Source organism: Canis lupus, chromosome 16 (assembly GCF_048164855.1).
Source record: "Canis lupus baileyi chromosome 16, mCanLup2.hap1, whole genome shotgun sequence".
NCBI lineage: Eukaryota > Metazoa > Chordata > Mammalia > Carnivora > Canidae > Canis > Canis lupus.
The window spans coordinates 59,898,333-59,918,543 of record NC_132853.1 but is presented as its reverse complement, the minus strand read 5'-3'; the positions used below and the strand labels follow the sequence as shown (position 1 = coordinate 59,918,543).

Below are 20,211 nucleotides of genomic sequence, written 5' to 3'. Positions count from 1 at the left end.
CCAGTGATGTCACCTGCTCCTGCAGGTCAGTAGCAGGACCTGGGAAGACAGCCCCTGGGGACACGGTGTGGATCATGTTGGGGTTGTGGGGAGGATGCCGAGTGGAGCTGAGTAGAAATCAAGGGGGGTGAGGAAATGAGGCAGCAGGGCTCCCGTGAGGGTCCTGACAGCACCAGGTCCCGAGGAGGACAGGCAGGCCCAGGGGCAGGAAGTGCAGGAAGAGAAGCGCCCGTGGCCCCTAGAACGCCGTCTTGCCTTGGCCGGCACCTGCTCCAGACCCCTGTCCAGACCACTGCCTCCAGACGACGTGGGTGTTTGGGGGTGTTGAGTCTCTGGGAACTGGGGAGGTGATGACCTGATCCCACTGGACTCGTGTCTATCATGTGCCACTGCCGCCTGAAACGGGTCAGGAGGGCAAAGTTGGTGGTAAAGTGTGGGCTTTGGGGCCTGGTTTCCGCCTGGTCACTTCCTGACAGTGCAGCTTAGAGCACGAAACCCGGGGACTTCTGTGTCCTCAGCGGGACAGGTGGAGGTGATGACACGTGACCTGGGCTCATTCTCAAAGCTCACTGGGACGAGGTCGGTGGAAGCCCCTGGCATGTGCCGTCCACCACGAGGGCGTGTCCTGGACGCTGGCCTCACCGCCTGGGCCTGCAGCTCAGGACGCCTCCTCTTTCATAAGCCACTCGTTGGCTCTCTTTGTTCTAAAGGAAACAAAACTGCCCAAGGTGCTAGTTTCCAGGTGACCCAGGGTGAGCACACCTGTAATCTGTCAAAAATCTAAAATGTCTGTGACCACGAAGGCTGGTGAAGCCCGTGGTCAGATTCCTTTTGTTGTTTAAAACACCAAACATGGGGCACCTGGGAGGCTCAGCGGTTCGCGTCTCCCTTCGGCTCAGGCCGTGACCTGGGATCCCAGGGGTCCTGGGATCGAGTCCTGCATCGGGTTCCTTGCAGGGACCCTGCTTCTCCCTCTGCCTGTCTCTGTGTCTCTTATGAATAAATAAATAAAATCTTTAATAAAACAACAAAACACACCAAACATGAATAAAGCTGTTTTCTAGGGCAACCTGCAGAGCGATCCACGGTGGAAGAATGGGCAGTGAAGGCCAAGAACCCTGGCCGCACAGGCCTATCCTGCGCTTCCTGCATGTGCTGGCTGCCGCCACTGGTCCCAGGCTCCACCAAAGTGTCTTCCTGGCAGATGCAGCAGCGGGACGGGAGCCGCGTTCACAATGCTGTGATGCAATCTGCTGGCGTGCCACTGACCCTGCTGATGACACGCACAGGACAGCCCTGCCTGCCTCGGGGGCCGGGTGTCTGTGAAGACGTTCGGCAAGGAGGGACTTTGTGTTGTGACAGTGTTTTGCGGGAAAAATAAAGATTGTCAATAAAGAGTCCCAGGAAAATGTCAAGTGTTGGTTTTGTTAGACATTACGTGGTCTTTCTTATTCCTTCTGTTCATTTATATCCAAAAAAGTTGGAAGGCTAGCATAAATTAAAATTTACATTAAAATAAAGACTGGCTTTTTGTTTGTACTTCTTATTACTATCATTCCTGTTTCAGATGGCTCTGGGATCTGTGGGCATTAGAGACAAACGGTCAACGGAATGTTTCCATCTGTGGTGACCTGAACCAAAGATTAGTCGTGGTGGCGTGAGCGCCCACGGTAGCCTGGAGCTTGCTGCGGTGGCTACACTTCACGTGCCTCATGCACAGACGGCGCTCAGGCTCAGGGGCCAAGGCTTCCGGCGGGGGTGGGGGTGGGGATGGGGGTGGGGGGGTGGGGGGGTGGGGGGGGTGGCGCTTCTTACAAAAAGAGATTCTCTAGCTCTGGTCTGGTGGACTGTAGGGGTCCCTGTGGGCTGGGTGCCTGGGGACCTGGTGACTGACTTCTGAAGCCACTGATGTAGATAATCCGTCTAACAGTGACACCCCGGTTAGTCTCCCGCTGGCACCTGAGAATGACCCTGCGCGTTCAGACCTAAAATTCTCTCCGTAAGTAAAGGGAAGCAGTGAGAGCAATCCGGCTTCCTGATGAAGTGGCCGGCCACGGTCTGGGCCTGGGGGTACTGACGCCGCCCTGCGAGATCCCTCCTCTCCCGTCTATAAGGTGCGGGTTCAGCCCCCGGGTCTGTGGCTGCAATGCACCCGAGACACCCGAGGGGGAGCAGACAGCAGTGTCACATCCGACAGGTGACCACAAGCGCCTGCCCTTGCGCTGTGGGGACCGAGAGACTTCCTTCCTAGGCCTTCTGTTTAACATTCTTCTAAAGACAAGAAAAGACCCCGGGCTGGTCGGGGAGAATTACTTCCAAGCTTACGTTCCCAGGAGGGACTGCAAATCAGCTGGCCTGAGAAGACATTTGGCTTGACCCTGAAGGTCAACGGCTAAAGCCTCTGAGTCTCTGGGCACAGAAAATTCTCTCTGGCTCGTGGGAAAAGTAGCAGGGATTGGAAAAGCCACAAAGTCTGCATTAAAATTCTTCCTTCCTTAAGCAATACTTTCTGACTTGCCAAGGCCCTAGAGGATAATTTATGGGTAACAGGGTCCAGGCTTTGGCAAAAATAAATTTCCTCAAGATAAAAGGCATGAAGTTAACTAATGAGAAGGAGGCTGACCCCGTGGGCTCCAGCGTACAAAGCGGGTGCCCATCCTCCCTTCCCTTCTTGTTAAGTAGAGGATCCCGCATCGATCCAGGCCAGGCACAGCCCAGGAGAGCCTGCCAGGATGATGAAGAGCCTGCTGCTTGTGGCTGTTTGAGAGGCCAACTCCGCTCTTTCAAGCCCTGTCCCTGACGTCGCCACCAGGACGCTGGCTCTGTGAGGGCCGCACGTTCCCCAATGGAGTGTGGACTGTATGTGGAACGTTGAAAAGAAACACCGGCGGCAGGACTGTTTGCCAGACCCCGTGTGCTCGGCATCCTGCCCCGGCGTGGTGAAGGACGGAGGGCACGCAGTGGCGCCGTGGAAGTCACAGGATGGCCAGCAGGACTTCCACAGGTGAACAGGCTGGTGGTGACCCGGGAGGAGTGCGGGTCCCACCTGCGCCACGGCGTCCCTGGGGATCCGTCTGCTCCCACCTGGCCAGCGCGAGCACAGGTGAGCAAGGGAGTGCTGACGGCTGCTGTGTGGTCAGCTTTGTCTCGTCCTTAGTACTGAGAAATTCTTTTTATTTGAAATAAAAATTTATTTGAAATTTTTTTTCCAAGTTTTTCAAATAAATTTTCATTTACTTGAAAACACGTGCATTTACAGCTCACACCGCAAACTCAGGATGGTCCTAATCTGGCAGCCAACAATCCCCGTGCTCTAGTCACAACGTGAACCACCGTGCACAAGGCACCAAGCCGCGTCGGGGGGTGCAGACTGTCTCTGCGGCATGTCGGCCACATTCCCGGTCCTCTGCCCTCTGCCGGGCCCTGCGCACAGGCCCGGACCCGGTGAGACCTCCGGTTCCGTTGCCCGCGAACAGTCTCTGAGCCTGCTGCGTGGTGCACCCAGAGGCGCTTGGCCGTGCTCTTCCCACAGGTCCACCTTCGCGGACACAAACCTTCTGTGAAGACTGACGTTCCCGCCCATGCGGAAGCCGGTATCCTGCCCTCCTACCCCATCGGACCCCACTAACCAGACAAGTTAGCTGACGGGGACCCACGGCACCGAGCTTCCAGCCCTCCGGCCGGATGTGCATAGCATTCGCGCGAGCACAGACACGGGCCGTGGGAGGGGCTGGCGGCCTCCACGGAAGGGCTGCTCGTCACCCAACGACCTGCCGTCCGCGGGCACCGGGCTGGGGCCCCGAGCGCCGTCTGCGATGTGGCCGCCGCTCCTCTCCCGTTCCTCCTGTGTGCACTTGCAGCTCCCGTCCTTCCAAACAGGACGCCCGATGCCCCGGAGTGCATGCGCTGCAGCGACCACCACCCAAACTGGCGTTGAGAGGACAGTGGGGAAGGGAACTCTGACGTCCCAGGAAAGCCCTTCCCCAGTACGTCTGCCCTGGCTCCGATTTCTGCGGAGCGCAGGCGGCTCACCCGGCGGGGGGCACGGCCACCAGCACTGCACACCCGCACACACATCCCAGGCTCCAGTCCCTTCCCCGAACGCTCATCTGAAGGAACTCACCTGCAGGACAATGGGAAGTTGCTCGGGTGGGTTCCTGTTCTCCACGCCCATCGTGAGCCACACCTGGAACGCGGTCAGCTGCTCGGCAAAGAACGGACTGTGCTGTGGAACAGGCAGGGGCGTTAGTTAGGGACCCGCCGCTCCTGGTCAATTTGCCTGACACGCCCACCTCTGCCCGAGGCCGACGGTCCAGGTGAGGGACGCGGGGGCAGGGCAGGGGCGAGCGAGCCGACCGCACGGGGCAGGAGCACGCGGTGGAGTCCAGGATAACTCGGCCCGAGCCCCGGAGGGGGGTCCCTGGCCTGAGGCGGGAAAGGCGCTCAGAGCGCGGGGAATTCTGCCTCGGGTGTGTTGAGTTCCAGACACCCACCCGCACCCCGCGGCCCGCGCGGCACCGCAGGAGGACGAGGGGCGGCGGGCAGGGGCGGGAGAGCGGATCTGCCGGGACTGGCTGAGAGGTGCAGCCGTGGGTACCATGGGGTGCGCTCGGGACGAGAGGGAAGGGAACCTGGAGGCGGCAGCGTAGACGGTTCTGTGAAGGGACCTGGCTGCCAAGGGTTAGGGCCGGAGGGGACCGGGCTGCCTGGTGGAGAACTCTGGTTTAAGGGTGGGACGGTGAGTGCGCTTCTGTAAGCGGACGGAGCAGACAGGCAGGGGGCTCCCCACCGCAGCCTGGGGGGCTCTCCTGGGGCGGGCCCGGGGAGGCAGCTGGGCCTGGATGCAGGGGCCCGCGGGGTCTCTCCCTCACTTCTTCTATTTCTCGGGAAGGCAAGTCACAGTGGGGCTGAGCGGCAAGGGAAGGAACTCTGTGGGGACTGCAGTGGGGTCACAGGGGCTCCTGGTCCCCGCCCCAGTCAGCGGAGGGAGGGGCCAGCAGGCCGCAGGGCTGCCGGACCCATGCACTGGGGTCAGAGGGTCAGAGAGATGGTGGGAGGGGGGACAAGCTGGACAGCCAGCAGTGGGGGCGTGGAGGTGGTTTGTCCTTACTGGCAGGGCAGAGGGGACGCCTCTCCCCGCAGGGTTAGGGACCTGGTAAAGCACAGAAAGAGCGGCTCAGGCCGGAGGGAGGAGCTGGCCGCTGGAAGGTCCGCAAACTAGGAAGCCGGGCAGCAGCGGGACGGCTGGGTTTGTCACTCTGACACAACTGTTTTCACCTAACACACGGTTCTGCTGTCCCCGAGCCCCAAACAAGAAGACCTGAGTTACAAATCTCTGTCTCTCCACCCTATCCTCCCTTTTATTTCCCAAGCAGAAGCAGTGTCTGTATGTAAGGAACACGGGGACAGGAATGTGCTGTGGCCCCGGGCTGACGTGTGTAGACACATGAGCATCCACAACTTTGAGCCGTGGGCGGGGCCTGGGCATGTCTGTGAGCTCAACTCTGGGCCTGCTCGCTGCACACCACCCACGGAGGAGCCACCATGATCCTCCCTCACGTCTGTCATGTGAGAAGCCAGTGGACAACCCGCACCACCCAGGAATCCATGCTCCTGCAAAGTCAGCTTGCATCGGGTGAACCAAATCTGGAGGGCAACCTGTGAATTGGGATGGAGCCCCCAAACTGGCTTTCCTACTTTCAAGTGTGAATTACTCATAAATTGGTTAAAAACGGCAACCTCATTAAGCTCCCCTCCCTACATGTGGGAGACCTCCGGTCCCTGAGGGGAGCTCAGGTAATTCACATCATCCCAGCTCTTTCCTCCTCCTTCCAAGTTAGTTTTAGAATTACGGACGTTCTCGTGTTGCTCATTGTGGGAAATACCATTCTCAGAAGGAAGGACGAGCATTCCTCATCTCTGCACCCAAACTGACAAAGCGAAAGCCTCTGCCATGGAAGCGCGCGGTGAGGTTTGGCGTGCTCCTTACAGCATGGGGGAGCCGACAAGCGAGGGCAGCCTCCCAACACAGGCGGGGCTCAGGTTCTAAATGACGTTCCACGGGACATCTTGAGAGCTGCCCCATGCGCACCTTAAGATGATGCACAGCTGGGGTTTTGGGCCAGACTTCCGAGATTACCTCCATCGTGTCAGAGTTGCTGCGTAGATTTTAGGGAAATTGGAGCCCAGGAGGGGTGTTCTGGGGCACAGCTTGTGCAGGCCTGGGCGGAGGTTCTGAGTCCTGGGGCCTTGTGTCCAGGGCCTCCCGGGATAATACTGAGGCCAGGCAGGCTGCTCTGCCGTCAGCCCCTGTGTCAGATGGCCCGAGGGCCTGAAAAAAAGGAGGGCCTGAGCGGCAAGAAGATCCACACCTGACCACTGGGGGACCCAGAAAGTCCTTTGCTGTCGTTGTGAGAGAGGAAGGGGTTAATCTCAACACACTTCTTCCTCCTCCCCCCAGCTTGCCATCCCTGGTCCAGACACACCTACACTGTCCGTGCAGTGATCTACTTGCTCTTCATGATGACCTCACCAGTTAAAAGGAGATGAAAGAAAACTGCAGTGACCAGGAGTATTCAAATCCCAGCCCCCTGTCAGAGCTCAGCTTGCAGAAGGGCTCTTTAAGCCCCTTAAGACAGTCGGTCATCCACTCTTCCTACCATGTGCAAATGCTCCTCCTCTCTCCCCATGTCAGCAAATGACAATTCTGATTGGGCTCCTTTCCACTGTGGATTAAAATCTGTCCTCTCAACTATTGACCTTGGAAGAGTGACACTCGTGCTGGGCTTTGTTTTGGGCTATCCAACAATGAGGGTTTAAGACGAAGACAGTAATTTATAGAAAATTATTAGAACAAAATAGAGAACTCAGGAAAGCTGCTGCATAAAATCACCTATAAACACTATGTATACAAAGAAAAACCATAAATGCAATTTAAGGAGATACCATTTGTAGTCATGTTGATGGATGGGAAGACTCAACATTGCTGAGACACCCCCAAGGCCATCTATGGATCCAGGTAATCCCTATCAAAATTGCCTTCATAATCAAGCATGCTCAGTACCCGTGTGAGGGCAAAATGACGAATGAGTAGAGCAGAGAACCCACAAAGTAGAAGCGGCCCCACAAAGATGGTCACCTGGTTTGATGTAAATAACACTGGGTGAGCTGAACATCCATGTGTGGAAAAGCGAATCTTGAGCCCTACCTCACATCAACCATGCGAGTGAATCCCAGATGGACTACAGGCCTAAGAGTAGAAGTAAAACAATCAAGCTTTCAGAAGAAAAAGACAAGAACACTCTTTCAGGGGTGTTCCTCTCAAACATTTCTTGGACAGGATACCAAAAGTCTTAAGCATTAGAAAAAAACTGGCAAACTGGGTTATGTTAATTCAAGAAATTTCTATTTAAAAAAAAAAAAACAAAAAACACTGAAAAAGTGAAAAGTCCAGAGTGGGGAAAAAAAGATATTCATAATGAGTGACAAAGGATTTGTATTCAGAATATACACACAGTCACTACAAACCAATAGAAAACAGAACATAAAAGAAAAATCAAAAGATCAGGCAATTTACAAAAGAGGATATTCAAATGGCCAATGAAAATACACAACAATGCTCAACACTATTAACCATCAGAGAGATACAAGATAAAATTTCAGTGACATGCCTCTTCACATTGAACCAGAATAGCCAAACAAAGGGGAAAAAAAGTAGAAAACATCAGGTATTTATGAGGATACAGGGCAACTAAAATACAAGCTATGGGAGCGTAAACTGATTCGGTCACTTTGGAAAACCGCCTGGCTGCATCTACTAAAACTGGCCATAGGCAGCCTGGGCACCCGAACCATCGCTCCTAGTGTGTACCCCGGACATAAATGCACCAGAGGCAAGTAAGACATTAGGAGCACCCGGGCTGGGCTGGGACAGCATGGGACGCATTCACCTCGGGAACAAAATTTAAGGGGGCACCAAAAGACTCAGTCATTGAGATTAAAAAATACTTTAATGCAATATTAGAAAAAAATCAATGCAAACATCCATAATGAACAAAATATCAAAATTTTAAGTAAAGACAGCCTCAGAGTTACTAACTTCTCCTCTCCTCAGGCTCCAGTGACTCGGCCTGGCCCGGGCCCAGCATTATTTGTAGGGCCTGCAACCTGGAAACTCAAAGTGCCCAGAGCGTGGGGCAAATGGCCTTTGAGAATGCCACCCTGTGATAAGCGCTACCGCCACGAAAGCAGGCGTGACGCTGAGTGAAAGTGGAGAGACACGAAGGCTACCATTCATCCAAGTGCACAAAACCAGGCAAGAGGGTAGCTGCCCTCGGGGAGAGCAGATAGAAGGCAGCAGGGAGGGGCTCCCGGGGCTCCCAACCCGCAGCTGCTTGATTTGGGTGCTGGTTACTCCCGTGTGTTCATCTCATAAAAACTCCTCAAGCCACACATTTACGGAATGCAATTTTCTCTATGTACGTTCGGCTCCAGAAAACGTAGAAACAAAATAAAAAAGCTAGCATGTGGTCTACCTCATTTACCCCTCCCTGTCATAATTTGGGGGAAATTATTCCCATATGCAGAATACTGATTCCAGCAGATTAGAAATGAAGTACTGAGATCCTTGGAAGCATACCTGGCACCGCAGCGGAAGGGTAATAATCCAGGAACCGTATTATTTTACGTAAGACTGTATAGTTCCAATCCCCTAAGGATCAGAACAAAGTAGAACCATACACAGTACAAAAAGCTGAAATTATATTAGGTTTTCTGCACATGTGTTTGTGGCCACAGGCCCTGGCCTCCTCTGGTGAGCTGAGGCACGTGGGAGGGCTACCCAGCCGCGGTGGGGGGGGTTGTGGCTGTCCCCAGTGTCCTGTGACCGTGTATGAGCCTGGCCCCTCCCTTAGAGCTTAGGTTCCACAGGAAGGGGACTCACGGGCAAAGCCAAGCACACTGGTGAGAGCTGAGGGAAGGCTCTGCCAACTTCTCTTCCCGGCTTAAAATGCAAAGCAGTCGGTGACGTAAATGGTGAGTGTGTTAAAGAAAAAGGCAGCTGGAGAGAGGGATGGATAAGCTCGAGCAAGTGCGGCCTGAGCTGTGGGCGTGCAGGTGCTCACTGTGCAGTCCTCTCAGTGTTGCTATAGGTTTGAAAGTTTTCATACTAAAATGTGAAAAATTTCAAGCAATAAAGAGGGAGGAAATATGAGATACAAAAGCGAGGGAGGCCTCTTAGCTTATCACCCCCACCAGGCACATCAAGATCTGAGGAGTTACACACATACACACACACACACGCACACGTACCCCCCCACAGATATGCACAATGCACACAGGTACATACATGCACACACACATATAATGGACACGCATACACATCATACATGCATACTCTATACAGATACACCCCCCACATAAACACACATACATATATGCATACACACAAATCTACACACACGTACACACATGTCCCTAGACCCTCACACAAATATGTGCACATGTACACACAGTAACCAGAAACACCTATGTACCTACATATACATACATGTACATGGACCCACATCTTACAGAAACACATGTGAACACCCCATGCCACAGATACACATGTACACACAGATGTGCACACATGCATACACAACCCAGATACACACACGTGCACACTCGTGTACATGGACACACTCCACAGATATGCATAATGCACATGTGTACACACATACAGATATGCACACAAACATGCATCACAGACATGCATGTCTGCACATTTACAGACACACCTAATACAAATATACAGACATGTACACGGACACACCTCACACATGCACACATACCCCATGCTTGACCTGAGCACTCAGCCTGTGTTTACTATTTCAGTCCTCTGTGTCCCTTTAATTGGATACCACCCTGATTCCCCCTGTAAAACAAGGAAACTGAGGCACAGGGGAGTGAGCTTGTCCACTGTAGTCCTGCGTGGGGTCAGAGACGAAGGTGTGGGTAGAGATGGCCAAGGCTCTGACCCTCCAGCCTCACCCTCCATGGCCTGGAGCCACCCCGTCCCTCCACTGCCCTGGCCCTCCCAGGTCCGTGGGGGCCAGAGGGCGCATGTGCACAGATGTGAGTTACCACATCCCCTCCTTCAGGGCTCTTGAGGGAGGGGCTGGGTCTGGTGCACACATGCTCAGACTTGGTGCGCAGTAAACACTGGATAATCAAATCCTGAATGAAACACGGAGGCCGTGCAGCAGATGGAGCAAGGGGGGGCTCTTGGTGCGGGGCTGTGAGACAGATACTCCCTCAGGGCTGAGCTCTACACCCCCGGGTTCCAGGCAGGGTATCGGGAAACCCATAATCCATTCCAGTTAAAGGGCAGAGCGTAAAACACTGGGTCAGGGCGCAAAGTAGATTGACAAGAACATCATTTTAAAAGAAGACATTTCCTGAGAGCTCGCCATTTCAAAATCTTTAACCCCTGGTTGGTGTAATCTTTCAAACTTCTGCTAACTGCGCCTTTTCCCAGGCGGGCGAAGGAAATCTGACAAGCCAGCACCCTGGATGCCACACCCGCTCTGGCAGCTGTGCGGGCCGAGTGCCCAGGGTTGGAGCCGCCCCAGTGGACCATGCGGATGCCCTTTGAGGGACTCACCCGAAATGCAGTGCCTTCCTCGATGATGGTGGGCAGCTGAGAGAGGCAAATGTCGACGGCAAGGTCCCAGGCTTGCCTGCAGAGAGAACAGAGGGACACCCACCGGCGTTACTGACGGCTTCTGTGGGAGGGGCCCTGGCTGCGGGTCCTCAGAGGAAGCAGGAAGACATCTGGCGGCACGCTAGAGCCATTTTGTTTGTTAACATCGTCTCTCTTCAATTTTAAATGAGAAGAACTTGGGGAAAAATATGGGGCTTGCCTCCCTTTGCACTGCAGCTCCAGCCCACCGGATGGCCACAGTCCGTCCACGTCCAGGGAGCAGCCATGGCATGGCGAAGGCCGCAGTGCCAGTGGCACACACTAATGCCCCGCAGTGCTTTATTAGAGGCGACCAGTGTGGCGCCGGAGTGCCGCCCAGAGTCAGGACTGGCACGTACCACTGCCCTGCCCAGCACAGTGCCCTGGACCTGTGCCCACCACGAGCCCGTTGGGGATGAGGCAGGCGGTGCTTGTTTGAGGGAACAGCAAGTCTCTCCCACGTGTGACCCTGGCCACCTCTCCACCAGTTTCTCATGGCATCAGGGCCTGGCTCAAAACCCATACAGAACAGTGAGTGGCCCGCCGGCCTGGCTCTGGGGTCCGGCATGTGTGGCTCCAGCTCCCAAGAGCCAGTTTCCCCACCTGTAACGGTAACGATCGTGCCTGCTTGTGGGGTCCTCGGGGGACCCTGGGGTAGCAGGCGCCTTGGCAGGGGCACCGACTGGCGAGGGACGCTCACAGCATCCATCGTTAGTTCTATACTGACGGAGACAGTCACCTCCCTTTCTCTACAGCCACGGATGGAAGCGTCGATGTCGTGGACACAGGGGCTCCTTCGCCCCTGCTCCCCCCTTCCCTTCCTCTTGAAGGCAGACTGGGGATCAGCTCACGGGTCTGGTTTCCAGCATGGCCAACCAGGGCAGCTCCTGAGAGGCAGGAGGCCACCTGCCATTGATGAGACTAACCCCCCCGTCCCCCTCCTCCCCATGCTTGTGTCCCCTGAGACGACGGCACCGGGAACGAAACATGTGAACAGCCAGAAACACAGGAAACACGTAAGACAAACAGAAGCCTAGAGGGCTCTCTGCCATTATTCAATCACACGGAATATATTCCAGGTTTCCCGACTGGCCCACTCTGAACCAGCGCGCCCTTCCCCCACCGATCTAATTAAGAGGCAATCAGCGCATAATCAAAAGTGCCTCAAAGAACAGGCAATAAATAGTCCCCATATGCTCAGTAAGCGCCCAGGCTGCAGGCGAAATGGTCCTTCAGTGGCGTTGAGGGACAGATCTGCTCTTTGTGAGACAGAAGCAGAGTCAATTACTGCAATTAAATGCTGTAAAAATTCCTTGAATATAATCAAATAAAAACTTTGGACTTGGAAGAAAGTGTGAACAAGCTGGGGGCAGGGAAGGTGTGAAGGGGGCGCAGGGGCGCCAGCCACGAACCCTGGCTCTGGGCCCTGGCAGTTGGCTTCGGCCGCTGCGGGTGCACCCGGGAACCGCACCTGGCGTGGAGGCCGCGGCACGGCCTCTCTCGGCTCCGTCTCGTTCAGATCAAGGGGCAAGAGGAATCCCTCCATGAAGATGCCCCGTGGTTGTCCGCAGTCCTGGCTGGGTGCTCCGGACACAGTATCGGGGGGCCCAGCCCGCCCGCCCCGGGGGAGGCTGCCGGGCAGTCTCCTGATGCCCGCTCGGTCCCTCCATAGAGTGGAGCCGCGCAGGGCCGGGGGTGGGGAGCAGGTGCCAGTCCTTTGCAGAGCGAGCTCCGAGAGGCCGGCCGCTCCCTCGGGTACCAAGTGCTCAAGCAGCCCAGGATGCAACTTTGGTTTGTGCACGGGGACTCTGGGGCTGCGAACATGCCAGGGGGCCCAGAGCGGGGCGCGGGGCAGAGAAGCTGCTCAGGGCCATGGATAGAGGGGCACAGCTGTCTGGGCGACAGGGAAGAGGGACTTGGCCCACAGGGCTGAAGAGCACGGCACTCGGGAGAACGTCTAAGACCCGCGGAGACCCCACAAAATCGCTGCGTGCGGCAGCCCCGTGACCCTCTCTGGGCCTCTGCAGGGGCCGCTCAGAGGACCCGGGCACCCACGAGAGCCCAGCAGCACGACAGCGGTGCTCTTGCGAGCGTCTTACCCATTGGCTAGAACCAGCTGCATTTTCTAGGGTAAGATCACAATGAACTTGGGAGTTTTAATTCAGGTTCTGGCTCGGGGAGAGTGGGAACGTGAGTCCCGGGAAGCCCGAGGCCGGGCTCCGGCGCCCAGGCGAGCGCCAACCGGGAGGGTGTCTGCGTTCGCACTTCCCACGGCCCACGCGGCCGCACTGCGGCGGGAGGGGGCGCCGCGACAGCCTGACCAGCTGAGCCGAGGCTCCTGCGCTGTGGGCTGCTCGGTGAGTCACTGCCCGGAAAACGTGCCGTGCAGGCAAGAGCTCGGGTTTTCAGGAAACGGGCCTCGGATGGCAGGCGCCCAAGGAGTGGGCCGGCAGGGAGCCTTCCAAGAGCGCGCGGCCTCCATCTGCGGCGATCGCTCAGCGGGCGAGGCGCCCTCGACGGAACGGAAAGCACGGGTTATTACTGTGCGGAGGGGCGAGGCTCCGGGACCTGCAGAAATCGAAAGTGAAGGCGACGAGTCCCTGGGGCTTCACATCAAAAATTAAACAGGAGCCGGCACCACGCTTCGTCATTACGCCCCGCCTGAAGCACAGTCAGATGGAGATTACTTTGTGTTTTAACCTCAGTCTCTGTAGGGCTTTGCTCCCTCCTTTCCCCGGCTCAACACGCAGCCCCTCCACCCCCACCCCAGGACTGCGGCGACTGGACGGCACATCCGTCATTCCAGATGCGCTTTCTGACAAGCTTGGCCGTGGGCTCCCAGGGGACGCACGAGCTCTGGTCCATTTACACAGAGGGGGCCTGTCTGGGTGTGTTGTCCCCAAACCAGCTCCGCGGCAAGCCCAGCGAGCAGCGAGCACCCGGCCTCCTGGGCAGAACCGGAGCATGACCTCTTGGCATCCGGGCCTCACGTTCTCCCACCGCCTGAGTGGACAGGCACGTGAGCTAGATACTGGCCACCCGGTGGGTGCAGGAGAGGGTGCAGGAGCCAGCAGGAAGCAGGGGTGCCCGTGGGGCTAGCCACGGCGGGGCGGTGGGAAGCCTGGGTCCCAGTGGGTCACGCTCAGGTGACATGGAAAGAGAAATAGATCCTCCTTCACGAAGCCACTGGTGGAGCCTCTATCTACCGGCAGGGGAGGGGGAGGCGGTCTACAAGCAGGGGTGAGGCTGCAGGCCCCACATCACGGCCTGAGTGCTTCTGTAAGGAAGTAAAGATGACCACCCTCTCAGGTGACTGTCTCCTTCCCAGGTCTATGTGGTGGCACAGCTGGACTCGAAGTCTTCCTGTTCCATCCACTGGAGCATCGAGACACTCCGGGAAGCATGGCTGGCCCTCTGGGGGCATCTACTCAGGAACCATCTCAGCAAACACAGGAACTGGACCCAGAGCAGGGCTGGCACCCAAACACACACGTGCCCCAAACCCGGAAAGAAGGTGGAAATCGCAAGCAGCACCTTCATGCTCTCTTCCTGCCTTTACGCTCATTTTTTTTTTAGCCTGTGGGAGGGCACGGACCAAGACTTTGTCACCCCGGACGCTCCCCTGGGAAGCAAAGACCGTCTACGTGGGTCTTCCAGCTGCCTCTGGGTGTGAATGGACAGCAAGGCTCGTCCACGGTGGCCCCACGGGAAACCAGCAGGTGGACACTGAAGCCAGTCACTGCGAGGGCACTGGCTTAGGTCACTGTGGACAGAGAGCTTGGGAAAAGCATTTTAGAAACTGTGAACACTCCTAATTTGGGTGGTGGTGGGATCTATTTACCACTGAATGAACCCCCTCATGAACCCGCACTGCCAGAAACACCCTCGTCTCCACGAGCTTTGGTGGCAGCGACGAGGAAGCAGCTCCGGGAGCGCCGGCGCGGTGGGTCCTGCAGCAGGCTGGTTCCTCGTCGGCACAGACGCCAGAGCCGGGAGGGCCTGGGCTGCCACACTGACTGCAACTGATTGTTTCTGGCCAGTATTGCTTCATTATGTTCCTACGAGCATTTTCTTTTTTAAATCTGAAGCCTGATTTCATGTTCAACTCCTGATCAAAGTAGGCTAATGGTATAATTTTCAACATTTAATGGGATTGACTAATGTTTACTCTTTGGCTACAGACCCATGCTGGCACTGTCATTAGGAAAACCCTATCCTGAGAAAACGTGTGTTATATGCATATGATGCTCCTCGGAAATCTCATCACCGCTAATTTCTGTAAGAGAACCCTGTAGCTCTAGTTACATGGCATTTTTCAGCATTTCCTTCAAGATAGGAAGCCATAGTATCGAGCCGTTCAAGAAAAAGATGCCAAATGGAGAGGACCCTTTGATGTGGACCGTGAAGCATGACCCGCTCACAAGACGAGAGCCCAGGCTGCTGCGCCAAGACGCGGACACGCAGCACTGTGGTGCACGCCTGCCCACTGCATGGCTCCCAGGCTTCAAGGGCCCAGGTCACCAAGGCGCTGAATTCTTACTTCCACCCCAAGGACATCCAAGGTCACGGTCCCCTGCAGAGTCCCCAGCGGGCTCCAACATGAGTTTGGTTTGGCCCTTACAAAGCTTACTGTCCTGGCTGTAAACATATGTGCATATGTGTGTATGTATTTACTTATGTATTGGAGAGAGAGCGAGTGTGCACACGCGTGGGGCAGGGGGAGAGGGAGAGAAAATCGCAAGCACACTTCTCGCTGAGCACGGGGCCTGACATGGAGCTCGATCTCACGACCCTGAGATTGTGACCTGATCCGAAATCAAGAGTTGGGTGCCTAACTGACTGAACCACCCAGGCGCCCCCGGCTGACTACATTTTAAAATAAGTAAGTAGTAAGTGAAAGTGTGAATCCATGAGCTCAAAGTGCCATGAGGAGCGGCACTGCAGTCGAGTGCCAACACCCGGCACGGCCGATACCCCTGGCCCCCTGCCCCCACCCCCACAGGTGCTCCCACAGGACGGACACACACGCTGCAGCGTCTGCCGCCAGAGCAGACCAGGACAGAGGCGACTGCTGCCTGGAGCCGAGGCTCCTGGCCCTGTATTCTGCTCAGAGAGCGCACCTTCAGGTGATGGGTCCGTCGGCACCCTGCTGCACGGTTCCTGAAAAGCCGTCCTTTTACGGTCCACGCCCCCGACAGTCGCTGCTGGCACATCACCAGGAACCCATGCAGTCCCCATGCCGGCCCAGCCAACCCAGTCGGTGTGCACCGGCGGTACGAGGGGCTCCCGTGCAAGGGCCTGACACGACCCCGGGGATGCCAGGTCCCTTCCCTTGACACGGCCCACCTGGGCCGCTCACCCACAGTCCCCTACAACCTGTCCTGTACCGCCCGCGCTGTGGCATCTCGTCCCACCACGGGTACTCACAGAGGAGCCCCTGGCTTCGGAGATGCCGAGTCCTCCCTCTCAGCAGAGAGGGACAGCGCGCCTGCCTTCCAGGCCCGTTCCCTCGCTCCCTCGCGTGCTACACTGACACGACAACATCTGTTGCCAGGCTGTGTCCAGGATTAGGAAGATGATCACACCAGGAACCCAGTAACGGGACCCAGTACACGGCCTGGCACTTAGTAGGTGCTCAGTAAGTGGCAACCACTCGCATTGTCATCTACCCGTCAACTGCCTTGAATCTTCGGGCTCCCAGGGTCTGCAGGCCTCCCCCTGGAGCCCCAGGGAGCCTGCCCACCCTGCACACTCCCGGCGGACTTGTTTCTGCCCCTCCCACCGCCCGGGTGCCTGCTCTGGGGTTGGTCACAGGCAGCACCACCTACTCAGCTTTCCAGGCGGAGCCCTGGAGAGGTCCCACTGTCCTGCCCGCCCACCCCCGGATGGAACTGGTCACCGAGCCCTGTCCATCTCGGCAGATGAGACACTGAAATCTGGCTCCTCACATCCAGCCACGTGGTCACCGCCTGGGCCCCAGCGCAACATGCTACACAACCTCCACTACTTCTCATGCGGGTCCTCCCGCATGGGCTGGGGTCGCTGGCTCCTGCCCTGCCCTGCTCACCACCGCAAGCACATGAAGCTCCTCTGCAGGGCCAGCTCTGCCCCTTGCTGCAGCAGCTCTGGACACAGCCACACCCCGGGCCCCCCTCCAGTGGCGTTCCGTTTCTCTGCTCTCCTGACCACACCCCTCCTCCTGCCAGCATGACACCCTCCGGGGTCCTCCTGGCTCTGTGAGCCGTGGGTGCGTTTCCCTCGCCATGAACACACTGTGTGACGACCCCCTTCTCCAGGCAGCAATCCCCTTGGGGCCAGGCCTCATTTTTGATGTTTGGACAATTAAACCTGGTGTGGTGTGGGGCTTTGCCCAGCTCTCCCTCCTCGGGCTCAGACAGGACAGCACAGGGCAGGACACTCACACTCATGCTGGACACGAGCAGGTCAGGATGTCTACAGGTACAGGGACAGGTGACTCAGGACGCAGGGCTCGCCGGCAGGGCTGGGGGAGTGGGTGGGCAGCTGCCTTGGGGTCACAGCAATGCCCAGCAGGGTATCTTGTTCCTGTACCAGGAGCCTCCTGGGTTGGGCTGAGGGCACAGGGTCAGGGGGCCCCCGCCTCCTTCTGACCAGGGACTGTCCCACCACGGATAGGCTTTTCTTCCAGAGTGCTCCTCAGCTGCATTCAAGCTCCCCGAGGATGGAGGCTGTGCTGGGGCCCCAGGACCCCACATCAGTAGATACTCGGGCACTACTTTACACTTTTCTAGAGTGGCTTTTTATGGCCTTTACAAGGCCCATACAGGTACAAGTCCAGTGCCCAGGACTTGGCAGGGGTGCAAGGTATCCCCGCAACGTGCTGCTTCAAGGACAATCCTGTCTGCTGTACAAACTCAGGACTGAGTCTAATGTGTGTGAGTGATTTCCAACTTGGAATTTTAATGAGCTCTTGTCACAACATTTGAAACATACCAAGTGAGACCAAGTCCCAGCACCAAACCTTACGGGATTTGACTAGTCTCGTGTATCTTGTGCAAAGAAGTACTCAACAACTTCTTCTGTCTCTGGTTTTGTATTTTGACAAATAATGCCTTAATCATAATGACTCAATTGTTAGAAACAGCTTCTGGTGTTTCAAAAGCTTCGAAGAAAATCTACATGCAGACTTTATAAAAGCAGCATCTGCTGACTTTTAAAATGGAGAGCCCGCGCTCGGCCCCACGGCCCAGGTGCCAGCGCCGCTCACCCCAGGTCACCGCTCCGTTCCACCTTTCTGCGCGGAACGCATATCGTGGTATAGATACGGTTGATTCTGTTGATTCCGTTTGGGGTCTGCTCTTGTCGTTTAACACATTTCGTACAGTAATAAATAGTCTTCATAAACATAACATAAGATTGCTTCCACTGTTTCAAGTACATGTATCTTAACTGTGCACCTGCTCCGTTAGGTACCAGGGTGAGTCGCAATCCTCCTCTTTATAGCTAAAATTCTGACAAATGGCTTAGCTTGTCAAAATCTTTCAGAATGTCTCATCTCTCACGGTCCTTGGTCCTTCCTCAGCACCTGCCGAACCATCCTCCTGAGCGGGGACAGGTGGGTGCAAAGTGGACAGTGCAGCAGGGGGCCTGAGGCCAGCAAGGTCACAACCGAAGGCACAGGTGCAGGGTCGAGTGGTTCCGAGGTGTCCGTGGGTAGGACACGGCAAGACAAATCAGATTCCAGAATGGCTGCACGCCTGGCCACTTCCAATGTCCAGCTGGAGGGAGAGACCCAGGGCTCTGGCCCCGCACATGAGGCTGACTGAACATGGGTGCAAGAGGGAACTGGAGTGCACGTGAACCACGGAATCCTTCCTGTGGAATCCACGCCACCCTGCCTCACCCAGCTGGGTGCAGGGCCACTCCTCCACCATGGCATCTGATCAGACGCATTCCCAGACACCACACAGGCTGACTGATGATGGAGATGCCATGACCCAGGTCGACCCGTGTCCCCGTCACACATCTGGGAGCCTGCGTACATGATGTGTCCACGCAGAGCCGTCTGGGGCTGCACTGCCCCATCGTGGCCGGGCCCTGCTGTGGGGCCATCCGCTTACCTCCCTGTGCCTCCTGCGATCACCTGTGAAATGGGGCTGTTGGCACCAACACCTCTGTTGTGAGGGGTGGGACTTAGTGCACGGACAGCACAACACATGACCCACAGAAGCTACTTAATAAGTAAGTCACTGGCGTTATTACTTTTGTATTCAGCACCTTTGGATCACATGCCACCACTTGTCTGTGCCTCTGCCTCGGTAAAGACTGCGGCGCACCATCTTCTCACCCGCCCACGCCTTGCCTTCTGTACAGAAGTTCCACGGACTCTCCAGCTGTCTCCTTCAGCAAGATGGGGCTCATGGTGGAGACTCTGATGGTTGCCCCAGGCAGGGACCTGGGGCTGACCTTTAACAGAGCCCAGCAAAGAGGACACTGTCCCTGATGCTACGTCACTGTGTTAGACTGCTGTGCCCTTGCCAGCCGAGGCAGCTCGAGGCCACACACGGGACCCCATGGGGCAGGGGCTGTGGGTCTCTGCAGCCTGGTGAGACCCCCAGCAGACCAGAACCCTGCCCCACAGAAACATCATAACCAGTGTGCTTTAAGCCACTCAATCTGCAGGAATATGGTTATTCAGCAACAGGTAACAATACACACCTTGATTCTTCTGACTGCAGGATTTCTATTTCTAAATAGAAGACTGTGTCCGTCAGAAAAAGAGCCAATGGGTTTTCTTACAACATGCATTTAGTTTGTGGTTGGTTTCCGTGTTCCCTTTCGTTTCGGCACAGAGGCTCTGGCGTTCATCAGCCCCCCCTGTGCTAAGCCCGGGTTCAGTGGGACCTGACAAAATGGCTTCTTCACTTTCATGGGAAATGCCAGGAAAGCACATGAGATACATGCTTAAGGTTCGGGTTCAAAATGAAAAAGAAAAAAATATTCAAAGTACATAAATTCCTTTGGCCATGATGGTAAAACCAAACCCACGGCTCCAGCCCATCTGCACAGCCCACCACCCTGGGGCCCAGAGCCCTTGGAGGCAGCCACCAAGGAGCGAGTACGTGTCACCTCCCTGAGCTTGCTTTACAATAAATCTTTCCTCCAGGATATCTATTGAACTACATTATGGAAAGACCATGATGGACACGCACAGTGGAACAGGCTGGAGAGTAAGGAGGGAGGGCCGGGAGCGGAGGTCTATCTCCACCCCCTCCCACAGTTCCTGCTGGATGGCCTCCTTCGATGAGGCAATCACAAGGCGGCCGGGTGGCATCTCTGTCCTTGGCCTGGGAGCACTGCAATGGCACTGTCACACCCTGACTTCTGGGGACATGCTCGTACGAACAAAATTCACTCCCAGTGGCAGGCAGGAGCTGGACAGTCCCACAGTCCCGGTGACGGAGCTCAGAGCCAACTGGAAAGACATTCACTGTTCTGGATTAGGAAAGAGA

The 20,211-nt window shown here is 56.1% G+C and overlaps 1 protein-coding gene across 4 annotated transcripts in view; it reads right to left on the bottom strand.

Moving 5' to 3' along the window:
* Nucleotides 1-20,211, bottom strand: part of RPTOR (regulatory associated protein of MTOR complex 1) — a 333,077-nt gene that overhangs the window by 86,146 nt on the left and 226,720 nt on the right. For all 4 annotated transcript variants that reach the window (XM_072781924.1, XM_072781925.1, XM_072781923.1 and 1 more), the window contains 2 exons: nucleotides 10,643-10,718; nucleotides 4,124-4,225 (listed from right to left, as the gene is read on the bottom strand). In XM_072781924.1, the coding sequence (XP_072638025.1) occupies nucleotides 4,124-4,225; nucleotides 10,643-10,718 (178 nt within the window). The remainder of the gene's footprint in view (nucleotides 1-4,123; nucleotides 4,226-10,642; nucleotides 10,719-20,211) is intronic.